The 27416-nt window shown below is 36.3% G+C and overlaps 2 protein-coding genes across 7 annotated transcripts in view; both read right to left on the bottom strand.

Annotated features, from left to right (window-relative positions):
• Window positions 1–6973: 6973 nt before the first annotated feature.
• LOC136027547 (uncharacterized) overlaps window positions 6974–27416 on the bottom strand; it is a 59285-nt gene continuing 38842 nt past the window's right edge. For all 6 annotated transcript variants that reach the window (XM_065704905.1, XM_065704902.1, XM_065704900.1 and 3 more), the window contains 2 exons: window positions 26460–27142; window positions 6974–9936 (listed from right to left, as the gene is read on the bottom strand). In XM_065704905.1, coding sequence (XP_065560977.1) covers window positions 26700–27142 — 443 coding nt within the window. In that variant the 3' untranslated portion in view covers window positions 6974–9936; window positions 26460–26699. The remainder of the gene's footprint in view (window positions 9937–26459; window positions 27143–27416) is intronic.
• On the bottom strand, window positions 8397–26523 carry LOC136027759 (zinc finger protein 454-like). The gene is made up of 3 exons (XM_065705218.1): window positions 26460–26523; window positions 9556–9936; window positions 8397–8689 (listed from the first exon to the last, which is right to left on the bottom strand). Exons 1-3 carry the CDS (start codon window positions 26521–26523, stop codon window positions 8397–8399), a joined length of 738 nt encoding a protein of 245 aa, XP_065561290.1.

Here is a 27416-nt window from a genome sequence, read left to right on the forward strand (position 1 = left end):
AGGGAAGCAAATGTGCCTATCTTCTCATCTGGGCGGAAAAAAAGAGTACCAGATATTCAACACTTTTCCGCTCACTGCTTATGAAATAAATAAAATAGACACTTACCTGCAAGAATTCCGGAAATTTGCTGCAACAGTCCCCAACAGTGTGTTTGCCCGGTACATATTCCAAAAATGTGATCAATTTAAAGGAGAAAGTATGGAGAAAATACATCACAGAAGTGAAAATCCTGATGAAAGCTTGCAACTATACTAGTGCTGATGAAATGGTCCGAGAAAAAATTGTAAGAGGCATCAAAGACCCGATTATGAGAGAAAAACTTCTTCTGGAAGGTGACACCTTAAATTTGGGCTAGCTGTTAATAAATGTCGATTCTACCAAACAATCAAGGCACAGCTAAGAACATTCTAAGAACTAGAACCACCTCAAATAAAGAAAGAGATTGATGCTACCCAGACGTACAAACATCCAGTAAGGAAATACAAAGATACACCTGCATTGTCCAAAAAACTAAGGAGTTAAAAACAAACTAAGGTGTGCTATTTCTGTGGATATACATACTCACCTAGCCAAACTTGTCCTGCAAAGGGCAAAACCTGCGCAAAGCAAAAACGGCTAAATCATTTTGCACGTGTGCAAAAGCAACGAATCAGCTAATGCTGTGACTGAATACAAGGAGAGCCCAACTGACACCGCTGATGAACATAATTTATTCCTATATGCCATAGAAAACATAACCAATAAGGACAGGGATGAGGCTCTTATTGCATTGGATGTGAACCCATTCCTATCTATGAAATTCAAAGTTGACGCAGGAGCACATGCAAAAATTTTACCTGCTGTAAGAATGCCTTATTATTTTCCCTATAAAATTTACTTCCTTCGAATAGCCCAATTTTTCTAAAGGTTGAAATCCTCCTTGGTCAAATAAACTTTAATTCATCAGACATAAACCGGCTATTTCAAATCGCTTAACTTGAACATACGTTCGCCTCTATATCAGCCGTTATAAATTATCAAGTCGTAATTTAAAGTATTATCCCTTTGTTTTAAAGAATAGCAAGAATGGAATAACATTTGAAACCCCTATAAATAAGAGAGGACCCAATTTAGTCCAGTTCTACTAGACTAGATAGACAAAAAAGGACAATTTTACAAGGTATTGCAACATTACGTGCTTTTAGAGCAAGCTCTGATATTTAGAAAAACTGCTAATTTGACTGAAGGCTATGGATTGGCTAGAGTTCAGAGAAAGGGTGGAACAAAAAGTCATTAAACAAATCAAAGATAAGTAACCAAACAAATGTAAGATACAAATCTGAGAGAAATGGGGTCGTTTTTTGTTTGTCAAGTTTGGAGGCAGAAAGAAGAGGGTCTTAGGTAAAAAATTATTCTTTACCTACCTTCAACAGCCACCTGTCTCCTCTTAATTCTTCAAGTTTTAACTTGAGCATAATATTATTAAACCTTTTCATGTCAAATCAAGACACACAAATTTTGTATTTGAGCTAAGTTGTCAGTTAATATATATCTCTCCCTCTAACTTTAGTTAGAGCCGTATATTACCCTTTGAAGATCTAAGCCTTTGGTTTATTACAGCATTAAATCTCTCAGATAATTTAAAGTCGTCTTTGGATTTACTCCAACTTAGTCTTTTGATTAAGGTATTTTATTAAGCTCCAATGTGATCATAAGAAAGCTGTGATTTCCTTTAAGTAACTCAAGGTTCTTTTTAGATTTTACTTCAATTCGGTTGTGGGTTTTATATTTTTCTCTCTTTTTTTGTTAAGGCCGAGTCAGTCAACTATATAGCATTAGTGAAAGATAACTCAACCTGAAAATTGATTGATCTTTGTCAAAACCCAAAATTACTGTTAATTGTACAGTAGTGAGAATTAACTGAGAATAATCAGTTGCTAAAGTGGCAGGTAACTCGTCACAAGGAATAGAAAGCTTTTGGAACTTAGTGTCCCTCTAACTAGGTGTCTCTGGAAACTTAAAGCTTAGGGTCTATAATAAATCCCACACATAATTGAAATTTTCTTGATACTGGTTTTGTCTACCTCCTAGATTCATTCGCTAGTGTCTATGCGGTAGAATTTGAGTCTCGAGGAGAGTTCTGCCCCTCCCCCAGCTCATACTATTGCCTACCCAATATTTTCTCTGCTGTCTATACAGCTAGCCTAGCCGTTCTGTCTATACGGAAGGGCTAGGGAGTGAGAAGTATTATTAGTTGAGCTAGGGGATACGTGGATAATCTAAACATCCATCCACAAACTTGGGAAATTCAGTTAATGGCATCTTCCTTGTCGAAGTCATAGTTCACCTAAGATCCAAGGGGCATTTGTTCTTGATAAGAGAAATAATTGGTAAATACATTGTTTCGAGCTGAATTGATAAATTTGAGTCTAATTTTGCTTTGTCACATCCTATTTGAAATCCTTCTGACTGGTCAAATAAAACTTGAAATAGTAATGCCCCCACTTCCCACCTAATTGGCAGAATTTACGTTACCAGATAATTTGGATTACAAGATTCAAACATTTCAGACTCGGGCCTTAACTAGTTAGCTAAGTATATTCTAGTAGAAATATTCAGTAGTCCTAAACATTACCATAATCCTTCTTTTCTTGGTGAGACACCTGGCTAGTAGAAGCATCACCAGATTTGAGTACCGATTCGAACCTCATTGCCTCAGTTAAAATCGCCAGCATTATTTGATTGTCCCCTTAAGACTTTCGGGTGACTAATTTTATAAATAGAAATCAATACGTTAAGAAAGAGCGTTTAGTAATGCCGGTTACACAAAGTGTGCTTAAAGTAACAACCATACATTAGAGAGGGTCGAGGAGCAAGCCTCCTATCTATCTCTTTATGCTTCTGGTCTTCAAAAGAGGGGTAACCTTACAACTGGTGACAGTGGAACTCAAATTCGCTACACTTCCGTTTCAGCGGGGGAGGATAAATAATTATGTATTTTTTGGTCAAATTTTGTTCTTTCTCCTCCCAAGAAGATGTGTGCTCGAGTTGTCCAACGGTTGTTTCTGTCTAACAGTAACGAAAATGTTTGAAACAGTTTGATTTGAGTAGTAATTTTGACAGTGTTTACTATGTTAGAATTTTTTTTTTTTACGAGTTCCATGATCCATATCGTCTGTTGCCTGATTCTTTTTAGTGCTATCTCCCTTGGTCTGTTTTTGGAAGCAGCAGGTGATTGAATTGAGACACATGACCTCCCCAGGAGATTAAAGAGCTATCTCCAGAGTAAATTTACAAATTTAGGAAATTATAATCGCCACCCAAAAAATTCTTTTAACTGTGGGAAGTCTGGACATTTTAAGAGATGTAGCTGGCAACCATCAGCGCGTGTAAGATGCCAAGAAGTGGTCATACCGCAGATAAATGTACAGCCTCTAACCCTATTGAAACAAAAACACGATACCTCCTATGAATTTGGATGATAATATTTTGTTTTGGGGCGTTACCAAAATGTAGTGCTAAGTCAAAATTCTTTTAAATTCATGCAGCAGTCTGAAACTACAGACCGTCTTTTTGCAAAATGTTTTCATGGGTGCCAACGAAGCTTATCAAAAAAAGAAAAAATTCCGGAAAATGTCCGTAGGCACCTTAAACAATTAGTTCGAACCAAGCAATCTTTGAGTGGGGACGCTTTACCACTAATAGGGAAAATAAATGTACTGTTCTACATTTCAGATGAATGAAATCGTAAGGAAAGAATATTTTGGAAATTATTAGTTGTCCCAGATTGGAAACTTGAAGTAATCATTGGATATTATATTATAAACAAATTAGACAGTACATTGAATCTCTAGAACAATAAAATTTCTTTAGAAAAACCTATTGACCGAGAAATGAATTTTCTTGCGTTTTTTGCTGAAAAAGTTTCAGGTTGAGGCATGTCATATATAGCAAACCAAAAATGTATTCAAAAAATTGCTTTAAAATCGTTCAAATCAAATTGTCTAGTCGTTCGGAACCCCTTTCCATAAGTAATCAGACGGCCCCCCCCGCCTTTTTTCTAAATGTTTTCGATAAAAACTTTGAGTTACCCATTTTTTTTGTCCAAAATCGTCTAAGTGTCAAATAGCTATGGTTATATAGCTATGGTTATATCTATGGTTATAGCTATGGTTACAAGTTTGAAATCTCCCAGCCCTGGGGAAAGGGCTGTAAGTTATATTACCTATCGTTAACATATAAAGCTTCTATGGAAGGTATGGTCGTATAAACTTTGGAGGAAGTTCATTCGATCGGAAATCGAAATTTATTGTGCCCTTTTTAAAAATCAAAATATAACAGCCCCCCCCCCCCTCTTGTGCATTTCCCCCAAATGCATCTTATAAAAATTTTGAAACAGCCATTTTGCTCAAAATAGTCCTAAATTCAAATTGCTATAACTTAGGGGTTGAGAAATCCTCCATAGCCCACAGGGAAAGGATTGTAACTTATATAAGTTGCCCATTACTAGAATATAATTTTTTTTGTGGAAGGGGTGGTCGTATTAACTTTGGACGGGGGGGAGGGGAATCATTTGATCGGGAATAGAAACTTTTAGTTTTTTCTTCTAAGAGTCAAAAGTAATCAATGGGCAATTAGCCCACGCCCCACTTTCCCAAAGGGTTTTCGGTCAAAATTTTGAAAAAACCATTTTGTCCAAAATTCTTCAAAGGATAAATAAATATGTTTTCGGATTTGAACCCCCCCCCCCCACCCAGCCCCAGGGAAATGTCTCTGAGTTACGGAACTTGCTTATTGTTACTTTGATACTTTGTTTATCTTGATGCCTTGTTTATTTATATGCTTTCTTTACTTCGATATTATGGTACTTTGACACTAGTTTTGATACTTAGATGAAAGTTTGGTGTTGAAAAAAAAAAATTAAAATAAGGCATTTTCTAAAAAGTTGAAAGTTTTTGCAATAAAAATCAACAAAAATTAATTTAAAAAACTTTCCGGAAAAATGAAGTTTTCCAAAGAAAAGTAAAGGCCATTTTGAACTTCAGATCAGCAGATACAAATACCTGCTAAAAATCAAACTAGAAATGAAAAGAAATTACTATTAAAGAATATATGAAACCCAAAAAGAACAGAAATTAAATAAACAATCATAGCAAACAAACATACAATAGGTACTAATATACATGAATAAATAGATCTTAAAACGAGTGAAACTCAAATTGAATATGCAAATCAAGCTTGATACTAACAAAAATCACTGCAAAAAAGAGTTTGATTTTGTCCTCCGTCTCTCACCGTAAGTCTAAAAACTACTGCGTCATTGGCACTTTACTGGAAACAATATGTGTTTTGAACAGTCCTGGAAAGTACAAATAAAATCACACTGAATATTTGATACATAATGATATCAATTTCTGAAGGCTCAATACTTCAGAATTTAATTCTACACTAATTTTTATCTTTATTTTCAATGTTGAAATAAGTACATAAGAAAATATTTGTATTATAATTCGTTTTCAGTAAAGCACCAATGACACAATAGGTTTCAGACTTTTATAGTGAGAGAAGGAAACAAAACCCAAGCTCTCGTTTGCAGTGATTTTTGTTCGTTTCAAGCTAGATTTGCATATTCAATTTAAGTTCTACTCGTTTTAAGATATATTTATTCATTTATAGTAGTACCTATTATATGTTTAATTGCTATGATAGCTTATTTAATTTCTGTTCGTTTTAGGTTTCATTTATTTTTTAATAGTAGCTTCATCTAATTTATTCATTTATATTAGTACTTGTTGTATGTTTTTTCGCTATGATTGTTTATTTAATTTCTGTTCATTTCAGTCGTTTTCCTGTCGTTTCTAGTGTGAATTTTAACAGGTATTTGTATCTGCTGATCTGAAGCTTAATATGGCCTTTACTTTTCATTGAAAAACTTCTCTTTCGGAAAGTTTTTTTTTTAATCAATACAGACAAGTGATTAGTTACATGTTCGAGAAGAACATTCCTACGGTTAAGGTGGGAAATGACGTTAGTAGCTGGTTTCGTATTAAATAAGGAGTTAAGCAGGATTGTGTTCTATCTTCATTCATATGGATAATTTTGATGGACTTTATCCTAAGGAGCACAGCAAAGGTAATGAAGAACAGGGAATCAACTTGGGAAGTAAAACTCTCCTAGACTTAGATTATTCGGACAGTTTTGAAAATATTTGTAAAATGAATTTTTGGAGGTTTTGAGAGTTCAGGGTTCAAGAATAGGCTCCAAATTTGATATTAAGATGACACTAAGACTGGGAATACTTGAAGGTGAATAAAGTGTTGTTGGGTAGCAAGAAGATCGATCAAGTGTACAGCTTCACTTACTTAGGAAGTATCACTAGTAAGGACGGTGGGTTCAGTGAAAATGCTAAAAGTAGAATACCGTAGGCCCATGTCTTTTTTTTTTACAGTTAAAAGAATTTATAAGTGTGAAGTGGATTAGCCAAGATTAGAATACTGGAAGCTATAGTGGCAACAGTGGTCAAGTATGGTTCTAAAGCGTGGGCTCTCCAAAAGACGGAATAGGATTTGCTAGATGTTTTCCAGAGCAATTGCCTAAGGACTGTATTTGGGGACCCAACTGAGTGACTGTATCTCAAACAGTAAGCTGTACGAAGAATTTAATTCAATATCTCTTTCTATGATTTAAATGAGAAAAAGGTTGAGATGGGTCATATATTTCCCAAGGAGGTAAGTCTTTGAAGTTCACCCTGCCCTTTTTAAATTGATAAATCCTGTAAATGATAGAAAAATTTGTGAAAATGGGAAAAAATTTCCATCTTTTAAGCAAATTTAAAATCTTTTCTACGACAAAGTCAAAGCAACTTCATTATTCTGGCTCAATAAATGGATAGTTCTCAAATTAATGAATTAAATTATGCAGACATATTGTCCTTTCGAAGAAGCAACATTTCTAATCTTGTCGCAAAATTGCATACTTCAGGGAGAACATAAACATCGTACAATGATTTATTTACCTATATGTTGACCTGTATTACACTGATGTTGAAAAAAAAAATAAAAAAAATCAACATTTACGAGGGTTCATGTATCTTTTAAGCAAATTTAAAATCTTTTCTAAGACAAAGTCAAAGCAACTTCATTATTCTGGCTCAATAAATGGATAGTTCTCAAATTAGTGAATTAAATTATGCAGACATATTAACCTTTCGAAGAAGTAACATTTCTAATCTTGTCGCAAAATTGCATACTTCAGGGAGAACATAAACATCGTACAATGATTTATTTACCTATATGTTGACCTGTATTACACTGATGTTGAAAGAAATTCAAAATTTAAAGGAACATAGCCTGAATAAATCAAACAATTTTTGTTGAAACTTAAGATGCAAACACTGTCTAAACTCTCTGTATTTCTAAATTAAATTTTAATATTAAGAACACGGTTCCATAGTTATATTTCTGCACTAAATTTCTATCATTTACTTTTAAAGTCAGCACCAATTTGATACAAGTCAAAACACAAAACAGAGGAAAAAAGCAGCAGGAGACTAAAAAAAACAACTTGCAAGGGCTTCCTGCCAAAACAATGACACCAAAAAGGCAGAAGCATGAAAATAAAAAAATTGAATAAATGAACTGTAAAATTATTTTGTCTACTGTGAAATTATCTAATCCTATTAGTTAAGAACCAAGAAATAGGAGGAAGAGAGGCAGGATGTGAAACCACGTATCGAGTCGAACACAATCAATAAAACTATACAGATCATTACATTCTTCATTTGGAATAATATAGCGATACAGTAGCAAACAAGACGAATGCAAATCTGTTATATCAATCTTGAAACGATACAAATTTTCATTTTAAGTGGTTATCTTAGATCGTTTTTTCTATTAGTTTAATTTTATTGAATGCCAAAATGAGTTATCAACATTTGTGCAAATCAAAAGAAAATACAAATAAAAAATGTTTTTTCCAAATGCAATTAATTGTAACATAAGATAAGACTTAAAATAGTTGAACAATAGAACAGTCGACGACAAGCTTGATTTTATAGCTATTATTCTTTATTTTTTTACTTTCTGTCATTTTGTTGAATGTCAAAAAGAAGTTATGAATATTTGGTAAAAATAAAAAACAAAAATGTATTTTATCTTGTTTTTATTTTTTTAAAGTGATACCAAAACTAATTCCCAGTTATAGCTCATTTGCGTTAAAACAAATTGACTATGCATTACGAAAGAAAGAGTCAGCAAGCTTGATTTTATCACGAGGAAAATATTCTTTATTGCTTCTTCATTAGCTTTAGGCTAACGAATTTCAATATAACCCTACGATTTTTTTTCTAAATAAAGAGAACACACAAGAGAATTATCCTTTTCGTTCACTTTTTTCAAACTAACACAACAGTCCATCCCTATTTAGAATACTCATGAGCAGAGTTAAAATGGCCTTGAACATCCTCAGCTGACAGAAACTCCTCATCACAAATATTACATATAAACAGTTTCAGGCTTTTATCAACGTTCATATTTCTGACAGCCTCAATAGAGTTGCTTTGACTTTTAGATTTTTTGCGAGATTTGTCTTTTTTGTCACAAGCACGAGAGCTAATATGAACATCAACTTTTCTAATGCAGTCATAAGTCTTACCACACAGCTTACATTTAAATGGATTGCGACTGGGGTGCATCCGCTGCACATGTTCGACTAAGTTTTTTTTATAGTTGAAGCTCTTGCTACAGAATTCGCAGCTGAAAGAGTTGGGATTTGTGTGTAAGGTCATATGCAGGTCACGATAAACTGCCGTAGTAAACACTTCACTACATATATTACAGATGTGCTTCTTTTCCCTGAGTCTTTTAGATCCTTGTTTTTCTACATGAACCCTCTTATGGTTTCGTAAATAATTTCTTGAGCCGAAACACATGTCACATTGTACACACTTATATGGCTTGGCACAAGTTGAGTATTTACATGATCGTGCAGCCTCATTTTAATCTTAAACCTTTTATAGCAGATTTCACATTTATAAGGCCTTTCAATAGTATGAGATTTCATGTGATTCTTTAAATTCAACGTCCGTGCAAAATTTTTGTTGCAAATCTTACACACAAACGGCTTTTCTCCGGTATGGCTCCTAGTATGCTCAGTCAGCCTGTGGCTTGTATAAAACTTTCTTTGGCAAAATCCACATTCATATGCTGCTCCGAAATGCTTTTTTACATGGTGGGTATATCCTCGCCTAGTTTCATATTTTTTATTACAGATCTCACACTCAAACGGTTTTTCTGGAATCCCCCCCCCCCCACTCTCTTTTCTAAGGTGCATTTTTAAATGTTCGTAAAGACCACTTCTATCTCGAAATGGCAGTCCACATCGATCACACAATAAACTTTTTTCTTCAGTATGTGTTTGTATATGACAATCAAGACTCCTTCTTTCAAAACTTAAACCGCATATATGGCACAAGAGTTGTTTACCTTTAGCGTGTCTGCACCTATGTTTTACAAATAATCCACGATTGGTAAAAGTCTTTTTGCAGGCAGCACATTCAAAGCCATCTTTTGTCTTACCTTGAGGGTCGGAATGATGATCAAGATGAGTCTTGTTCTTGAACTTTGAACAGTAAAATTGACATTGTTGAAACTGTATTCTATCATGAACTTTGATATGTTTTAGAAGTAAACGGCGAAGAGAAAACGATCCATTGCAAATTCTACAAATATAAGGGTTTTCCAAAGACTGTATATTTTGTATTTTGTCCAGCAATTTATTTTCGGCTGAGGATTCTAAATTCACCACTACAGATTTAATTGGTCCTTTATCACCAATATAATTTTTCCTAATATCCTGACAAGTAATACCCTCAGAAGTTTTCGTTCCTGGTAGTACTTTGTTGTCAGATTCTTCAGAGGACGTCACTTCATAATCTTCTCCACTATATTTTCCTGTTTCTAAAAAAAAACGAAAGAAAACAAACAGCTTATCAATGATCAAAGCGAAAATCAAATATTAGAATAATTATTGAAGACTCTTAAAAAAAACATGCACCTCTTTCATTTAGTATTTAAATTGGTATAATTAAAGAATTATATCAACTGAGTTTTGTTTAGGTTTAAGGATTTTTTTTCAAGCAATTTTTTATGAAAAATTTGGGGCTTCGAATCTTTTTGTACAAGAATAGCTGGTAAGGTAATTGACTTTTAAGAGAATATTTATGCGCCTAGTTCAATCAAATAAGTAAAATTTTTTCGTAAAACCCCAGTTTTTCCGAAATTCTAACACAGTTTTCACCAACATGCCTGGATATGTGCTTTATCATTGTGACTTTGAAAAATCAATTTTTCAAATTAATTATTGAAAAATTCTTTATTATTGAAAAATCAAGAAATTTATTGTTTTTAAAATGAGTGTCTGAATAATTATTGTGACTTTTAACTTTTTTTTTTGGCTTGACATAAAATCAGCAAGCCCTCCAATTTTTTTTTTTAGATTTTGTCTGGTGTTAACAATTTCCCCCTCAGCCATAAGCGGAGTAAAAGGGCAGGTCTTTCCTAAATGTCCATTACCCCTTCCCCAAAGAAATTTTTCTGATTTTCCCAGCTACGATAAAATGATTGAATTTCTCACTTTAGAAGCCAATCGACTTTAATGCAATATTGTTTATTTTTCCGTCAAATAAATACATGTCTTATTTCTCATTGTGGCTAAACTATTAAAAGTGTACAAAAATGAACAAGACTGTATGAAAATGGACAAACTTGATCAGTCTATCCTTCAATGTCTCGCAATGCTTTGAGAAAACACAAATAAATGTGGTAGTTTGTTTTGAACAGTCATTCTTCCATTCAGTCGATACGCGTATCAAACAGTTCGTGTGAACGAAATATTAAGCAAGGAGAGACGTAACCGTAACCTCAAAAGCTCAAAAGTAACCTAAACCCTAAAGAACGAAATTCTGACAAAAAGACATATTGAAAGAATTGCATGTTTATGCTGATTGCAAATGTATAAAATTCTTTAAGTTTAATCTTACCCATCAAAAGCTACAAGTCATTGAAAATTTATCTAATTTTCAAAAATGGGGAAAACATCCCCGAAAAGTCAGGGAATCTTAATGAAAATCACAACACCAGTTTCATCGTATCAGAGAGCTATACAGTAGAGACTTCAAGCTCCCATCTCGAAAGTTATAGTACCCTTTTTAATTGAGCAAAAACAATGGAGGGCAGCAAGCCCACCTTCCCACCCCCCTTTCCCCAAGTCATCAAATAAAAATTTTCATCTAGTCCAATAATTAGTCATCGAGTCCAATAATTAGGCCTCTGTGGATTACATGACCCCCACAGCCCTGGGAAAACGGCTGGAAGCTATAAAATTCGCCGATTGCTTACCTATACCATTTGTCATTGGGAAGTATACCGATTTTTTTGGGGGGGGATTTTCACACAACAATTTTACATTTGGACGGAAGGTTCTGGGTGTGAATTCTACAGGGGAAATTTGTCCCAGGGGCTTTGTCCGAAAAAAAATCATACCTGGTTGGAATGTCTGGGGGATGTTTTACGAGAGAACTTCTCTGCGAAGGGATTTTCCAGGGGATAAACTTTCCATTGGGAGAAGTGAGAGATTTCCAGGAAAAATTTTCCATACAAGAGGGGATTTCTTGCCATGATTTGAAAAACGACCAGTAATTGAATAAAAAACAAGTTTTTTTTTTTCAAATGAAAGTGGGCTAAGGAGAATTTTCTAAGTTGAATTACCCGCTGCAATTTTTCCTAGGGTAATTTTTTACCTAAGATGAAATTGTCCAGGAAGAGGGGGGGCATGTTACATGGGGCCATAAAGGACTTTTCTTGGTGTGGATTTTCCGTGGAGGGGGAGGTTGATTTCCCAGGATTATCTGAAAAATCATCCAAAATTAAACATTAAAAAATTTAAGCTGAAAGTAAGGAGCAACATTAAACCTTAAAAGGAGCAAAAACTATTCGTGAGACGTAGGGAGCTGCCCCCTCCTCATTACCTCACGCTTTACGCTAAAGGTTGACTTTTTGTCTCAATTCTATCAGAACGACTGCTGAAATACAAAGACCGTTTCACTAGAATAAGAAGCTTTTTTAAGGTACTATGAAATTTTAGCAAAGTATTGACGAGGGTGAAGGGTTTTAGCGCGAAAGGCCTCTCTGACACACAAAATAACTCCTGTTCGTTTTAGGATTTATGTTGTTTGCTCTTTATCTTTAGTTTGAAAAACTTGTTGTTTTTCTTATTTAACATGGTTCACGGAAGAAACGTGTCGAATGAAAAAGATTGAAAATAAAAATCCATAAAAAAAATATTATAAGCTCTTTTCAAATGTTTCCTGGTTTGGCAATAAATAGAAAACAAGTTTTTTTTTCAACTGACAGTAAAGAACAACATTAAGATGAACTTCAGTTATTCTGCACAAGAGGGGTACTGCCCCTTCCTTAATCATCACTCGTAAACTCAAGTTTATTAGTGTTTTAAAAAAGCTTCTTACTCTAATTAGACGTGCCTTGTTTTTCATGAGTCGTCCTAGAAGGATTTGGCCAAAAGTCAAACTTTAACGTGAAGCGGGACAGCTAAAGAAGGGGCAGCCCCCATTAGAATGTTTTCTGTTTGCTTAAGTTTTAATGTTGTTCCTTACTTTCAGTTAAAAAAAAACGTAAGAAACTTACCCCTTCTTAACCCCCCCCCCCGGATTTATGGATAGGTAATGACCAATCCAATCTTATCTGAAATTGACATTTGATGAATAACAAAGGGTATTAGGTCAGAACTTTAAAGGAATGATGAGGGGGTAATTAATTAACCAAGGGCACCCTCATTTCAAACTAACAAAAAGACATAATGTGCATGTTGCCACTATTGCTACTGTTACAACTGCTACGACTACCTCTTCTACTGAGATTAAGAGTATTAATGAACATTTAGGGGGGAGGATGAAATATATCAAAACGGACTGTGCTTGCAGCCTGCCAAACCGATGCATGAGCAATTTTCTAGGAAGAGTCTAGAGTATTAAGTTGAAACTTCCAGGACGTGTTGAGAGGGACGTTGAACAATCCAAAAGGGACTCCATACATACTGCTACTAATACTTCTACTACGACTGCTTCTGCTACTATTATTATTGTTATAACGACTATCACTAATGAGGCTAAGGGTAGGAAGTTGAGACTTTCAGGGAATGTTTAGGGGGATGTCGAACTAAATAAAAATACATTTCTGTACGAGCGGGTTGTCAAAAGGGCGTATCAGTAGTATTCCAGGAATAGTCTCGAGTATTAGGTTGGAACTTTCAGAACATGTTAAGAGGGATGTCAATCTAGGAAAAATGCAGATTGTGCATACTGCTACAACTACTAACACTACTACTGCTAGTGCTGCTACAACCACTACTACGACGGCTAAGGGTATTACAGTGAAACTTTCAGGGAATTTTGGAAGAAGATGGTGAACTAAATTGAAACACACTATGTGGATACAGGTTATCAAAAGGCTGTAACAGCTATATCTCAGGAACAGCTTAGTGTCATATTGAAACCTTCAGTGCTTATTAAGGGGGATGTTGACTCAACCACAGGTATTATTTGTATACTATTCCTACGACTTCTACTACTACTACTAATACTACCATTAAGGCTAAGGGTATTAAGAGACATTTTCAGAAAACATTGGAGGATAATTTAAATTAAGGCAGCGTGAGGATTAAACGCTGACGTTGTTAATCTGTAAGCATCATAAAATAAATACTAGGTACACCAACTCGCAAAAGTTGAAAACCCCTCATTGCAACTAGCAAAAGTTGCAAACCTCTCATCACTAAAGATGATTGTAGCCTAACAGCCGATTATTACTTAAAAGTCCCCTACATGTCTTGCCGCTGGAACCAAATTGGTCTTACCATCAAATACACCGGAAACAAACAATAGGTATATCAACTAGCAAAAGTTTCGAACTCCTCATTGTGTAGAATGATTATGAGCTAACAGCCGACTGTTGCTTAAAACTCCCCTGTATGTCTCACAATTGGTTATCGGCCTATTTTTGGTTTCAGTTTGTACCTTACTACTGAAGTTGTCAACCCCTTTAAACTTTCAAACTGGTATATCTCGTGAAGGAATTTTTCTAATGGATGATACATACTTTGATCAGCTCATCAAGAGCTATAGACTGCCGTTGAAAAAACAAGAGCTAAGAGCTCATATGGCACTTGTGACGAGGCATGAAGAGCTAAGAGCCAAGAGATCATATGGTATGAGCTCTAACAAAATTCTATGAATCAATAGATTGATTTAAAAGGAAAATAAGAGGCTTAATGCCGGTCAGGATTTAAAATAAGAGCTCTGAGTCACGATGTCCTTCTAAATATCAAAATTCATTAAGATCCGATCACCCACTCGTATGTTATAAATACCTAATTTTTCCTCTCCCTTTAGCCCCCCAGATGGTCGAATCTGGGAAAACGACTTTATCAAGTCAATTTGTGCAGCTCCCTGACACGCCTACCAATTTTCATCGTCCTAGCACGTCCAGAAGCATCAAACTCGCCAAATCCCTGAACCCCTCCCCCCAACTCCCCCAAAGAGAGCGAATCCAGTACGGTTCCGTCAATCACGTATCAAGGACATTTGCTTATTCTATCCACCAAGCTTCATCCTGATTCCTCCACTCAAAGTGTTCCAAGATTTCCCCCTCCAATCCCCCCAATGTCAAAAGATCTGGTCGGGATTTGAAATAAGAGCTCTGAGACATGAATTCCTTCTAAATATAAAATTTCATTAAGATCCGATCACCAATACGTAAGATAAAAATACCCCAATTTTCACGTCTTCCAGGAATTCCGGTTTCCCCCTCAAATCCCCCCAATGTCACAGGATCTGGTCGGAATTTAAAATTAGAGCTTTAATGCACAAGATCCTTCTAAATATCAAATTTCATTAAGATGTGGTTACCCTTTCGTAAGTTACAAATACATCAGTTTTCAAAATTACCCCCCCCCCACCTCCACCAAAGAGATCAGATCCGGTTATGTCAGTCACGTATCTTAGACAGGTTTTTATTCTTCCCATCCATTTTCATCCTGATCTCACCGCTTTAAGTATTTTCAAAGATTTCCGGTACCCCCCAGCTGCCACCCCCCAATTACGCTGGATCCGGTTGAGATTTAAAATAAGAGATCTGAGTTACCAGGTCCTTCTAAATATGAAATTTCATTAAAATCCGATCACTCCTTCGTAAATTGAAAATACGTCATTTTTTCTAATTTTCAGAATAAACCCACCCCCCCCCCCCCCCAATAGAGCGGATCCGTTCCAATCATGTAAATCACGTATCTAAGACTTCTGCTTATTTTTCCCACTAAGTTTCATCCCGATCCCTCCAATCTAAGCGTGTTCCATCATTTTAGGTTCCCCCACCCCAGACTCCCCCCAATGTCACTAGATCCGGTCGCGACTTAAAATAAGAACTTTGAGACACGATATCCTTCTAAATATAAAATTTCATTGAGATCCCATCACCCGTTCGTAAGTTAAAAATACCTCATTTTTTCTCATTTTTCAGAATTAACCCTCCCCCAACTACCCCAAAGAAAGCAGATCCATTCCGGTTATGTCAATCATGTATCTAGGACTTGCGCATATTTTTCCCGCCAAGTTTCATCCCGATCCCTCCACTCTAAGTGTTTTCCAAGTTTTAATTTTCCTCCTCCTAACTCCCCCTAATGTCACCAGATCCGGTCGGGATTTAAAATAAGAGCTCTGAGACGTGATATCCTTCTAAATATCAGATTTCATTGAGATCCGATCACCCGTTCGTAAGTTAAAAATACCTCATTTTTTCTTATTTTTCAGAATTAACCCCTCCCCCCCAACTACCAAAAGAGAGCGGATCCATTCCGGTTATGTCAATCATGTATCTAGGACTTGTGCATATTTTTCCCACCAAGTTTCATCCCGATCCCTAGACTCGAAGTGTTTCCCAAGTTTTATGTTTCCCCCTCCCAACTCCCCCCCCCCAATGTCACCAGATCCGGTCGGGATTTAAAATAAGAGCCCTGAGACACGATATCCTTCTAAATATCAAATTTCATTGAGATCCGATCACCCGTTCGTAAGTTAAAAATACCTCATTTATTTAGTTTTTCAGAATTAAACCCCCCTCCCCAACTACCCCAAAGAGAGCAGATCCGGTCCGGTTATGTCAGTCACGTATCTTAGACAGGTTTTTATTCTTCCCATCCAGTTTCATCCTGATCTCACCGCTTTAAGTATTTTCTAAGATTTCCGGTTCCCCCCAACCGCCCCCCCCCCAATTACGCTGGATCCGGTTGAGATTTAAAATAAGAGATCTGATTTACTAGGTCCTTCTAAATATGAAGTTCCATGAAGATCCGATCACTCCTACGTAAGTTAAATATACGTCATTTCCTCTAATTTTCCAGAATTGACCCCCCCCCCCAATAGAGCGGATCCGTTCCAATTATGTAAATCACGTATCTAAGACTTCTGCTTGTTTTTCCCACCAAGTTTCATCCCGATTCCTCCAATCTAAGCGTTTTCCTTCATTTTAGGTTCCCCACTCCAACCTTCCCCCAATGTCACCAGATCCGGTCGGGACTTAAAATAAGAGTTTTGAGACACGATATCCTAAATATCAAATTTCATTGAGATCCGATCACCCGTTCGTAAGTTAAAAACACCTGATTTTTTTTTTAGTTTTTCACGATTAACCCCCCTCCCAACTACCCCAAAGAGAGCAGATCCGGTCCGGTTATGTCAGTCACGTATCTTAGACAGGTTTTTATTCATCCCATCCAGTTTCATCCTGATCTCACCGCTTTAAGTATTTTCTAAGATTTCCGGTTCCCCCCAACTGCCCCCCCCCCCAATTACGCTGGATCCGGCTGAGATTTAAAATAAGAGTCACGAGGTCCCTCTAAATATGAAGTTTCATGAAGATCCGACCACTCCTTCGTAAGTTAAAAATACGTCATTTTTTCTAATTTTTCAGAATTAACCCCCCCCCCCTCAATAGAGCGGATCCGTTCCAATTATGTAAATCACGTATCTAAGATTTCTGCTTATTTTTCCCACCAAGTTTCATCCCCATCCCTCCACTCTAAGAGTTTTTCCAAGTTTTAGGTTTTCCCCTCCCAACTCCCCCCAAATATCACCAGATCCGGTCGGGATTTAAAATAAGAGCTCTGAGACACGATATCCTTCTAAATATCAAATTTCATTGAGATCTGATCACCCGTTCGTAAGTTAAAAATACCTCATTTTTTCTAATTTTTCAGAATTACCCCCCCCCCTCCCACCTACCCCAAAGAGAGCGGATCCGTTCCGGTTATGTCAAGAATGTATCTAGGACTTGTGCTTATTTTTCCCACCAAGTTTTATCCCGGTCCCTCCGCTCTAAGTGTTTTCCAAGTTTTAGGTTTCCCCCTCCCAACTCCCCCCACCCAATGTCACCAGATCTGGTCGGGACTTAAAATAAGAGCTCTAAGACACGGTATCTTGCTAAAATCAAATTTCATTGAGATCAGACCACCTGTTCGTAAATTAAAAATACCTCTTTTTTAATTTTTCAGAATTACCCCCCCCCCCCCCCAACCACCCCAAAGAGAGCGGATCCGTTCCGGTTATGTCAATCATGTATCTAGGACTTGTGCTTATTTTTCCCATCAAGTTTCATCCCGATCCCTCCACTCTAAGTGTTTTCCAAGTTTTATGTTTCCCCCTCCCAACTCCCCCCCCCCCCCGATATCACCAGATCCGGTCGGGATTTAAAATAACAGCTCTGAGACACGATATCCTTCCAAACATCAAATTTCATTAAGATCTGATCAACCGTTCGTAAGTTAAAAATACTTCAATTTTTCTATTTTTTCCGAATTAACGGGCCATCCACTCCCCCCCCCAGATGGTCAAATCGGGAAAATGACTATTTCTAATTTAATCTGGTCCGGTCCCTGATACGCCTGCCAAATTTCATCGTCCTAGCTTACCTAGAGGTGCCTAAAGTAGCAAAACCGGGACCGACAGACCGACAGAATTTGCGATTGCTATATGTCACTTGGTTAATGCCAAGTGCCATAAAAATCTATCTTTCTTAGTTCAAAAGTTGACTTTTTTGCCGTAGGCCAAGTTTCTAACGTCATCACTTAGAAAAAAGCAAAGGATAAACTCTAATTTCTTTAGCAATGGGAGAACTTTTAAAGTTTAAGAGGCATATTTGATACCATTTCTGTATCAGCCTATTTTTGGTTTCAGCGTGTACCTTACTATTGAAGTTGTTAACCCCTTTAAACTTTAAAACTGGTATATCTCATGAAGGAATTTTTCTACCAAAGAATGGATGATATATACTTTGATCAGCTCATCAAGAGCTATCGACTGCCATCGAAAATCTGTCTGAATTCAGAAGTTGACTTTTTTGCAAGAAAGGAGCAAAGGATAAACTTTAATTTCTTTAGCAATGAGAGAACTTTTAAAATTTAAGAGGTACATCTGATACCATTTCTCTACTGCAATCCCAAGTGCGAAAAACCGAATGATAAACTCAGCTGAAATCACGAACAGAAATGGGTAGAAACAATAGATGGCAGCACTTTTGGTCCCCACTTTTTTATTTCTGTAATTTTTCTATTTATCACTCAAAGAAGATATATTGGCTGTGGGGCCAGATAACTGCCGTATATATTTAACACTTATACATTTTAGTCCATCTTCAATTTGAAACTAGTGCCTGCCTGCTTGCTACTAGAACGGAGCTTTCCACTCGAAAGCAGAAACATGGTTTGATGAAACGAAAGCTTCACTGCATAACTTCAGATAGTTCTCTCTCACATAGGCTATAAATCTCCAAGTAACTTCACACACTATAGGCTCTGGCTCAAAGATAAGCAAAAACCATCCTCTTTGGCCCCAGGCAAGAGCTCTACGAAGGTATCCAAAATGCAGTCATATTCATCAATCCGGCCTAAGGTCCACACTTTCCGTAAAAACCACAGAGGTTAGACCCTTACAACTTTCTAGGAATAAGCTGAAATCGAGGTGCTAGAAAAAAAAAAAAAAAAGCGACAAAAGCAAAGTGTTGCTCTCGCAATACAAATATCTAAGAAACAATTTGACGTATTAAGTCAAAACTATCAGGGCGTGAGGAGGGGATATTTTACTAGACCAAAAAAGCATAGTGTGAATTCCATTACAACTAATGCTACTACTGGTACCATCAAAACTACTCTACTATTATTATTATTATTTATTGGAAAACCTGTCATACAAAGAAAGGAAAAGACGAGCAATAAACGAAAGAAAAAAAGAAGAAGAAGAAATACACACTAAGCGCGAAAACAAACACTTTAAAAAAAAGAACAAACACATATTAACTACTTGGCCAGTATCGACGAACGTCAAACAGGAATTATAGGCACGAATGTGCTTTTCCACAGCTATAAGGGGGTCAGTAATGCCCTTTTTCTAACTAGATAAGAGTTGCGGGTCCAAGGGGGAAAACGTTAGAGACATTTTGCGAATCGGAAGAAAACTGAACGAATTTTTGACTTGTCAGATTTTATGAGCATTTTCCAAAACGGCGATATGTACAGATAATATGGAAGAGCGACAGACTTGAAAAGTCTCGAAAGAAGACGGCGGTTGAAGCGTAACTTATCCGTTACAAAAGAAGCATATGATAACCCAGCTCTACGTTCAATGTGAGCAATTAATAGTTGTCGCGCGTATGAATTACTGACCAACCAATGGGAAGACCGAGGTAGGTGGTATGATCTACAGGTTTAATCTTACTATTTCCAAGAGGAATATCCCCAAGGGAACGCTTACTTCCAGTTAAATTTTATTACCTAATTACCAGCTAATTTATCTACTATGGGTTGCCTCCTCGCAGTAGCACAATATTTGTAAGCATGAGTACATAATGAGTCGGAAATAATAGGCTTGAGACTGTCTGTGCAGAATTTCGACTCTTGTTGATAGAAGAGCATCGCCACGTGCTGAAAAACCTGTTGTAACCAAGATAGGCCCAGGATTGCACGAAGCCTCAATTCATATTGGAGGTCCCAGGGACTTCTTCTATCCGGTTCTAAGAAAGCTTAAGCACAGCATAATCACCAGATAAAATTTCTTAAGTTTCTTAGTCAGACATGATTCTTGAACGCGAAAGCTCTTTTTCAAGTTCTTTTATTCAATAAATGTAAAAACACTATAATCCAAAAATCACAAAGGGCCCAGAGGCCCGTTAACTGGAAAAAAACTTAAACAACATATTAATCATTTGAGAACTGAACTAGGACTAGACAAAAATTAATAAAAATTACAGCTCATACGAATGCTCACACGAAGACAACCACTCTCCACATCACCTAATACTAACAAATCATGCCTTATCATCGACATAAAGAACCAACGCTAAAACAAACCAATAAAAATTCAATTTAAAGCTACAATATTTAGAAAATATTTCAATCATCTATTTTTCTCCAACGGAAATCTTTTTATATTTTTTTTTCGAGAGAACCAAGGGTATGGGAATTCCTTACCTAACAGAAATAGAATTCCAGGGATGCCCCACGGCAACGGCAAACCAAAGTCTGAACGCACTGAAGGGGTGGAGGGGACCAGTATATCCTCCTGATTTCAAACTCTGTATGGGTTGACTTCACTCACTCATTGAAACATGCCAGAAAAACATTCTGGGAGGGCCGTGGAATACAGCAAAAGTGTATTGATATCCTTCAGCTTTAAGAGCTGGACAGAAGCATAAGTGGTGGACTGGAGGACTTTAATGCTTTCAGCTGGAGAATACGGATGGGCGATAGTAGAGATGGAAAAGTAGACATCCAAGCAGATGAGCAATAATATAGATAAGGACAAATAAGAGAGAAGTATAAAAGAGAGAGAATCAAAAAACGATTTTTTTTTTTTTAGTTTTCTTATGATCACAAGTCCTCCTAAAACTTTGATTCTTATCATCTGAATATGCTGCTTGAATGTTAGATTTTCGTCCAGAAGAAGTTCAAGGAATCACACATATCGGTCAGGTGGGTGGCATATAGGACCTCTTGAAGTAAAATGCTCCATGACGGTAGGGCAGCTCTTACCTATACGAGAAAAAATAAGTAGGTGTGACCTTTTTACATTGATAGCTAAACGGTTACTATCAAAACCAATGATAAACTTTCTCAGTCATCGTTTATAACTTTGGCATAAGGGATTCTTCATCTGTAGCCGATGCACCTAATGTACAGCCATCAGCATATGCGATTAATTCTTCATGTTTATGGGATGGAGCTATTGGTGCGATTCGGGAATCATATTTATGACTCTATCCACAGCAGAGATTTGGTGCTGCGGTAGTAAAAAGCCGATAGAGGTCATTGATATAAATGAGGAAAAGTGAAGGCCCAAGAATTGAACCTTCGGGAACTCCATAATTAACTGGAACTTGGACATCTGAAGCTTCAGTGGTAATAGAACAGCCAGTGAGGCATGAAGAAAACCCTGACAGTTGCTCCCCACAATTCCGTGATGAGACAGCTTATTTATAAGGATCTCGTGGGTCAGACTGTCAAAAGCTTTCCTCACATCAAGGAAAATGACTGCTATATGAGACCAGAATCCAATGACTGCCGTATGAACTGAAGAAACCAATTGCATGGATGTTCCGTTGAATTCTTTGCACGAAATCCAAATTGATGTTTGTAGAAAAACTGTTTAGTGTCGAAATAACTCATTAGTTGCTTCGCATTGGTTTTTCAACATTTTAGAAAAAATGGATAGGAGAAACATTGGCCTGTAATTCCTTGGATCCTCACGATCACCTCCTTTAAAAAGAGATATCACTCGTGCCAACTTGAGTAACTGAGGGAAAACTTATAATTGGAATGACTTATTAACCAAATAACACAGCGGCTTTATAATTATGGAAGAATGAACTTAATGACTTTAGCAGGAATTTAGTCGAAACCGGCAGAAGAATTCTTGAGGAATAAAATTATGTTTGCTAATTCCTGCTCTTGACTAGCTCAAGAACCATTGATTTAGAGCACGGAGGACCAAGAAACTGTTTCCAAGACTGGGCCTTAGAAGAAGGAGGCACATCTTCCGCTGCTTTTTCCCCACCTCAGCAAAAATTTCGTCAGCTGATGTCAAACTTGGTCTTCATCTGTAATGAACTTATCATCTATTTTCAGGGATTTGGGGCAATCTATTGTTTTTGTTGATTTACGTGTAGCCTCTTTTATCACATCCCCCGTCTTCTTAATATTATTTCCAGAATCTACAAGTCTCCAAGTAAAATATGCCACTTCAGGTTTGCGTTACAGTGAATTTTAGCATATTTCGGTATAGCTTAAATGTCTCTTACTTTTCCTTGCTTGGTCTTTTGCTATACGCTTTCCAAAGATTTCGCTTTCTTTTTATTGACGTTAGAATTCCACTTGTGGTCCACGGGACTATGGGTGTTGATCTTATTAGACAAACTAGTCGGAGAGAACAGCCAAGAAAATCGGTTTCTGGAATGTTGGAACTATGAGTCAGTTATCGAAGACTGAGCAAGTGCTCAGAGAGATGAAACAGTAAAATATTGACATACTGGCCCTAGGTGAAATTTGGTGGAAAGGTATGGGCCAAGAGAGCTTACAGGATGGATACAGGCTATTTTATAGTTGTGAGGACACTCATCATAGATCAGGGGTAGGAATAATGACGTTCCCCGAAGCTCATAAATCTGTTCTCAAATGGATACCTGTGAATGATAGGATAGTGTAAGCTTGATTCGTTACAGACCACCCCAAGTTCTAAATGATAGACGAAATTCTGAATATAATGTAAAAGTAAGCAGTAAGCAACTATCTTATTTGGATTTCATGGATGACGTAGTCTTGCTAGAAAATTCTAAACAGAGGTTACAGCAGCTATTTGACGGAATTATAGAAAATTCAGAAAAAGCCAGGATAACTATTAACGTTGACAAATCAAAGCCCATCTCTTGTGCTGCATCACAAGAATACAAATCTAGAACAGCTGAAGGATTTCAAATACCTGGGTAGCTGGATCGATTGTGATGATGAAATAATGACCGAGATTAAACGCAGAATTGGTCAGTCAGCCGGAGCTTTTATTGCACTAAAGCCCACTTTGAGGAGCAGCAAATATTCTTTACGACTGAAGTTATTTCTCTTCAATAGCAATGTTCTCTCCATACTCTTCTACGCGAGTGAGTGCTGGAAAATGAATCAACAGCTTGAAAAGAGAATTTTTGCATTCGAAAATATGTGCCGAGAAAGAATTTTAAATATAAGCTGGGAATAGAGAGTTAGCAACTCTGAAATTCGTAATTCAACTGGCCCACCCCTCATTACTGCTCTTCTAAGGAAGAAGAGCTTAAAATAGTTAGGATATGTACTCCACGTGAAAAAAGGCCGTCTTTTCTAGACAGCCTACGACTGGAGATCAGGCGATAGAAGAAGACGGGGTCGTTCAAAGAACCGTTTGTTGCGAACTTTTGACCAAGATCTGGGGATGGTTGAGACTTCGTTAGTACCTGAATGGAGGATGTCACCGTTGAAGCATCGCTTCAGGACGAGTGGAGAGGCTTCGTTTACGGACTATGCGACACTAATGGCGCCGGAGGAACTAACACCTAAAGTAATGAGCCATGATCCGTCCTTCACTAGGTTGTATGATCTGTCCTTAAATAGCAATATCTTGGTACAAATAAATTCCGAAATGAGAAGGAACTTCTAGCTTCAGAAACGTAATTGTTTTTTCAAACTATAAATCCTTAAAATATGCAGCAGTCAACTCCTTATATAGCAGGTGTTCACAGCCTGTCTAGTCTTGAAAAAATTAAGGAATCACAAAAAAAATAAGAGTCATTCCAATTTTTTCTAAATTATAGAAATAATGTAAATGATGAGTAAATTGTAGCTATTTATTTTGATCTTTAAGGAGTTTTTGATGTAAATTGAATGCAAAGGAAAATCTCAGAATGAAAAAAAGAACTATTTCATCTCCAAATATTAGCAATACAGCAACGGCAAACTTTTACCCTGTTTAAACTTTTAGACCCTGTTTAGGGTCTTTTTAACAGACAAACTTTTACCCTGTTTAGATACTAATTCAGATTCAACTTTGATGTCTCACTTTCGCTGCAATGCTGGGTTCTGATTTAAAGAATACTAAGAATTTCTATGTTGTCTACTTTTTTTTATAGCATCAAAAACAATTTAACAAACGAATAAAGTTTGGTATTTGACATGTTTTGATGCAATATATGATTCTATTAATAAGTTGCTGTCTCTGAAATTCAGGTTTAAAAATTGTTAATGGAAACCATATTCAAAAGTTAATAATGTGTCAGGAAGTTCAAATGTATGATCTTCTGTGATATATCTACCAAGCCCACAAACAAGGAATTAGCTCTTAAAGGTTTTTTTTTCCAAATTGAAATATAAATCCGAATTGAAATTAGCATATGGGTAAAATGGCAGGAAATAAAAGCAAAGAACAGGGAAGAGTCCAATGTTCTGTCAAAGCATTATTTTCTTCTATATTCAGAAAGTTAATTCATGCAATAACTCTTGGCTCTCTCTTTTTTACAGCTAGTTTATCAATATGCTAAAATTCACAATTTGGCAATTAATAGTTTATCAGAGATGTAACAAGGAAAAGAGAGATTCAGGCTGATAGTCCATAGATTTATATGATATTCCTTAAATAAACACTAAGATGCAGCGACTTTTTTTTAATGAGAACTGAAACACACATATTGTTTCTAATTTTAATATTATAATTAATTGTTTAAAAGGTTTGGGCCTTTCTATCAGTTTTGAAAAATGTCAATTATTTGTTGTAAATTGTTTAGAGGATAATGTCAGGGCAACGGCAATGGTGTTATTTTCCAGTCGTCGCCAATGGTCACTTATTTGGGATTACCTTATGCTGCTTCGAAAAGAGATTTTAAACCAGTCCTGGTTCAACAAGTTCAGATAAAACTACGCAAGGCATTTGGTCTTTTAATTCGTTTTTGGGGTCTTTACCGTCGGGACGTTATTGATCGTATGTATAGCGCTGTTGCTCAGCCTCACGTATTGTTCCCGTCCCTCCTCTTCCGTAATTTCAGACCTTCTGATCTTTCGCCCATTATAGCTTCTTATTTTAAATTTTGCAAATTTTTACTTGGTTTCCCCCTTTCTTTTAGTAGCACTGCGATTGTTTTAAAGCTTAAAGTGAAGGATCCTGTAGTCTGTATAAAGAAAAAAATATAAAACATTTGAAGACAAGGCGAAAATTATCTTTTTAGGTCAAAATTTATTTCTGTTTTTTAGTAGCAGTTCTGGCTCTTGATGATTTATAGGCTAAATTATTTAGCAAGTGTTTTTGTATATATTTTTTTCTCTTTTTAAGTCTTTGATCAATATTTGATATTTTTTTATTGTAAGCGTTATCATTTGTCTTTTCTTTATATTATATTGTAGCCTACTCCCCATTTTTTGAGGGAAATAAAGAAAATAAAAAAATATCTAGGACATGCGGGAGGGCTACTGCATTGCAAAGGCTAGCAAGTAAATAACGGTTAAACTGAATTTGCATATGACAAAAGAGAAGTAAGATATCAAAATTTGACTGTTAAGATTGTGGATGAGAAACAAGTTTGTGTGTTTTTAGGGAGGACACAATGGGGAGGCCCAAATACGTCAAGCGATCAATAGAATAAGTTACTAAGCTTCCGAGCTCTATTGACGGTACATACTTCAAAAAAAAAAAAAAAAAAAAAAAAAAAAAAAAAAAAAAAAAAATCGAACTTCTAGTAAAGCAGAAGCCAAACCTTACTTATCCTTAAGGATATTCAAATAGAGCATGCATCAGTCAGCCCAGTATAAAAACGATAAATGATTGAATCGGCAACCATTAAAAAAACAAAAAAAAAGAAAGACGAAAAAAACAAAAAGAACTTGCTTTTGAAAGGAGTCTAGTCCACATTCTCTAACTAACTCATCAGAAATTGAGTTTTGACCACCACAAGCAAATTTGACACAGCAAGCATACTTATATTGTAACTTCAAAGATGGAAATAGTATACTGAAGTATTATAACATTCATTAGCACAGTGTGGCTCAAGTTATACTTGTAAGATTGGCAGTGCCAAGGTCCAGTGTACATCTGTAAGTCTTCTCTCATTAAAAATTACCTGCGCATCAATCTTACTTCAATTTATTCTTTGCGGATGGAAAACGCATCATATCTAGTAGACTATTATATCTAGTAATGCATATCTAGTAGACTATTCAGTTTAGAAATCAAGATAGAAGCTGCATCAAAGTAAGTAAGTAGGTCGAGTAAGTAAAATCAAGTAAGTGCAAGCTATTCAACAATCCAAATTCATTTTGAATCATAGCGACCATTAAAAAAGCAACAAACAAATACCTTGACAGCATCCATCCATGGCAGAATTAGACGAAAGTTCTAGTTTTGGCTTTTGATAGTTCATCTTAGATAAACAGTCAGGAAAATCAAATCCAGCAGTTTCATTCGAAATATGACCCTTCGCAATTAAATGTTCCTTTATATTATTAACATTTGGACATAAACAAATGGGACACTTCTTTTTTTTAACAGCTTCATGTTTTATATAATGGAGAACAAAGTTTGAGTAGTTCTTTATTTCTATACCACATATTTCACATTTAAACGACAGTCCTGTTTCACAATTTGTGGACTTATGCAATTGCAATAAATAAAAAGACTTTGCAATCTTCCCACAAGCATTGCATCGCCATTTGCCAACACTCGTCTCTTCAATTTCTCACAAGCATTGCATCGCCATTTGCCAACACTCGTCTCTTCAATTACTAACAGCATTGCATCGCCATTTGCCAACACTCGTCTCTTCAATTTCCCACAAGCATTGCATCGCCATTTGCCAACACTCGTCTCTTCAATAGCGAGTTTTGTTAGCCTTTTTATCTGAACAGTTGTTCTTAAATGGATTTTCTCGAGTTGCTTTGCTTGTTTGGATGGACTAGCCAACCAAATAGTTTCTGGTGCACTTAACAAATCCATACGAAATCCACTAGGTTTCTCTTGAGAACAACCATTGCCAACACGACCTGCAAGAAAAGATGAAAATGTCAGCCCGTTGAATTATCAGTTAGTATTGCCTATGACCAATACAAGTCAAATTAACTTTGAGTTGGAAATCGAATGCAGGATGAAAAACTGTTATGAACATAGCAAAATACAGTTATGAAAAAAAACAGAATGAATTGCAAATTTGAATAATTTAATGCCCTCTCACATATGAAACACCCCCCTCCCCCTACCCTCCTTTCGAAAACAATGTCTATTCTTACCAAAATCAAACAGTTCACTGACATTTCTTGT

The sequence above is a fragment of the Artemia franciscana genome, chromosome 5 (genome assembly GCF_032884065.1).
Source record: "Artemia franciscana chromosome 5, ASM3288406v1, whole genome shotgun sequence".
Classification (NCBI taxonomy): domain Eukaryota; kingdom Metazoa; phylum Arthropoda; class Branchiopoda; order Anostraca; family Artemiidae; genus Artemia; species Artemia franciscana.

Coding starts and splice junctions, on each gene's coding strand:
- LOC136027759 (XM_065705218.1), bottom strand. CDS start 26,523: ATGAACTATCAAAAGCCAAAACTAGAACTTTCGTCTAATTCTGCCATG. Junction 9,937..26,459: donor CATGGATGGATGCTGTCAAG/GTATTTGTTTGT, acceptor GTTTTTTTTTAG/AAACAGGAAAATATAGTGGA. Junction 8,690..9,555: donor TCATCATTCCGACCCTCAAG/GTAAGACAAAAG, acceptor AAAAAAACTTAG/TCGAACATGTGCAGCGGATG.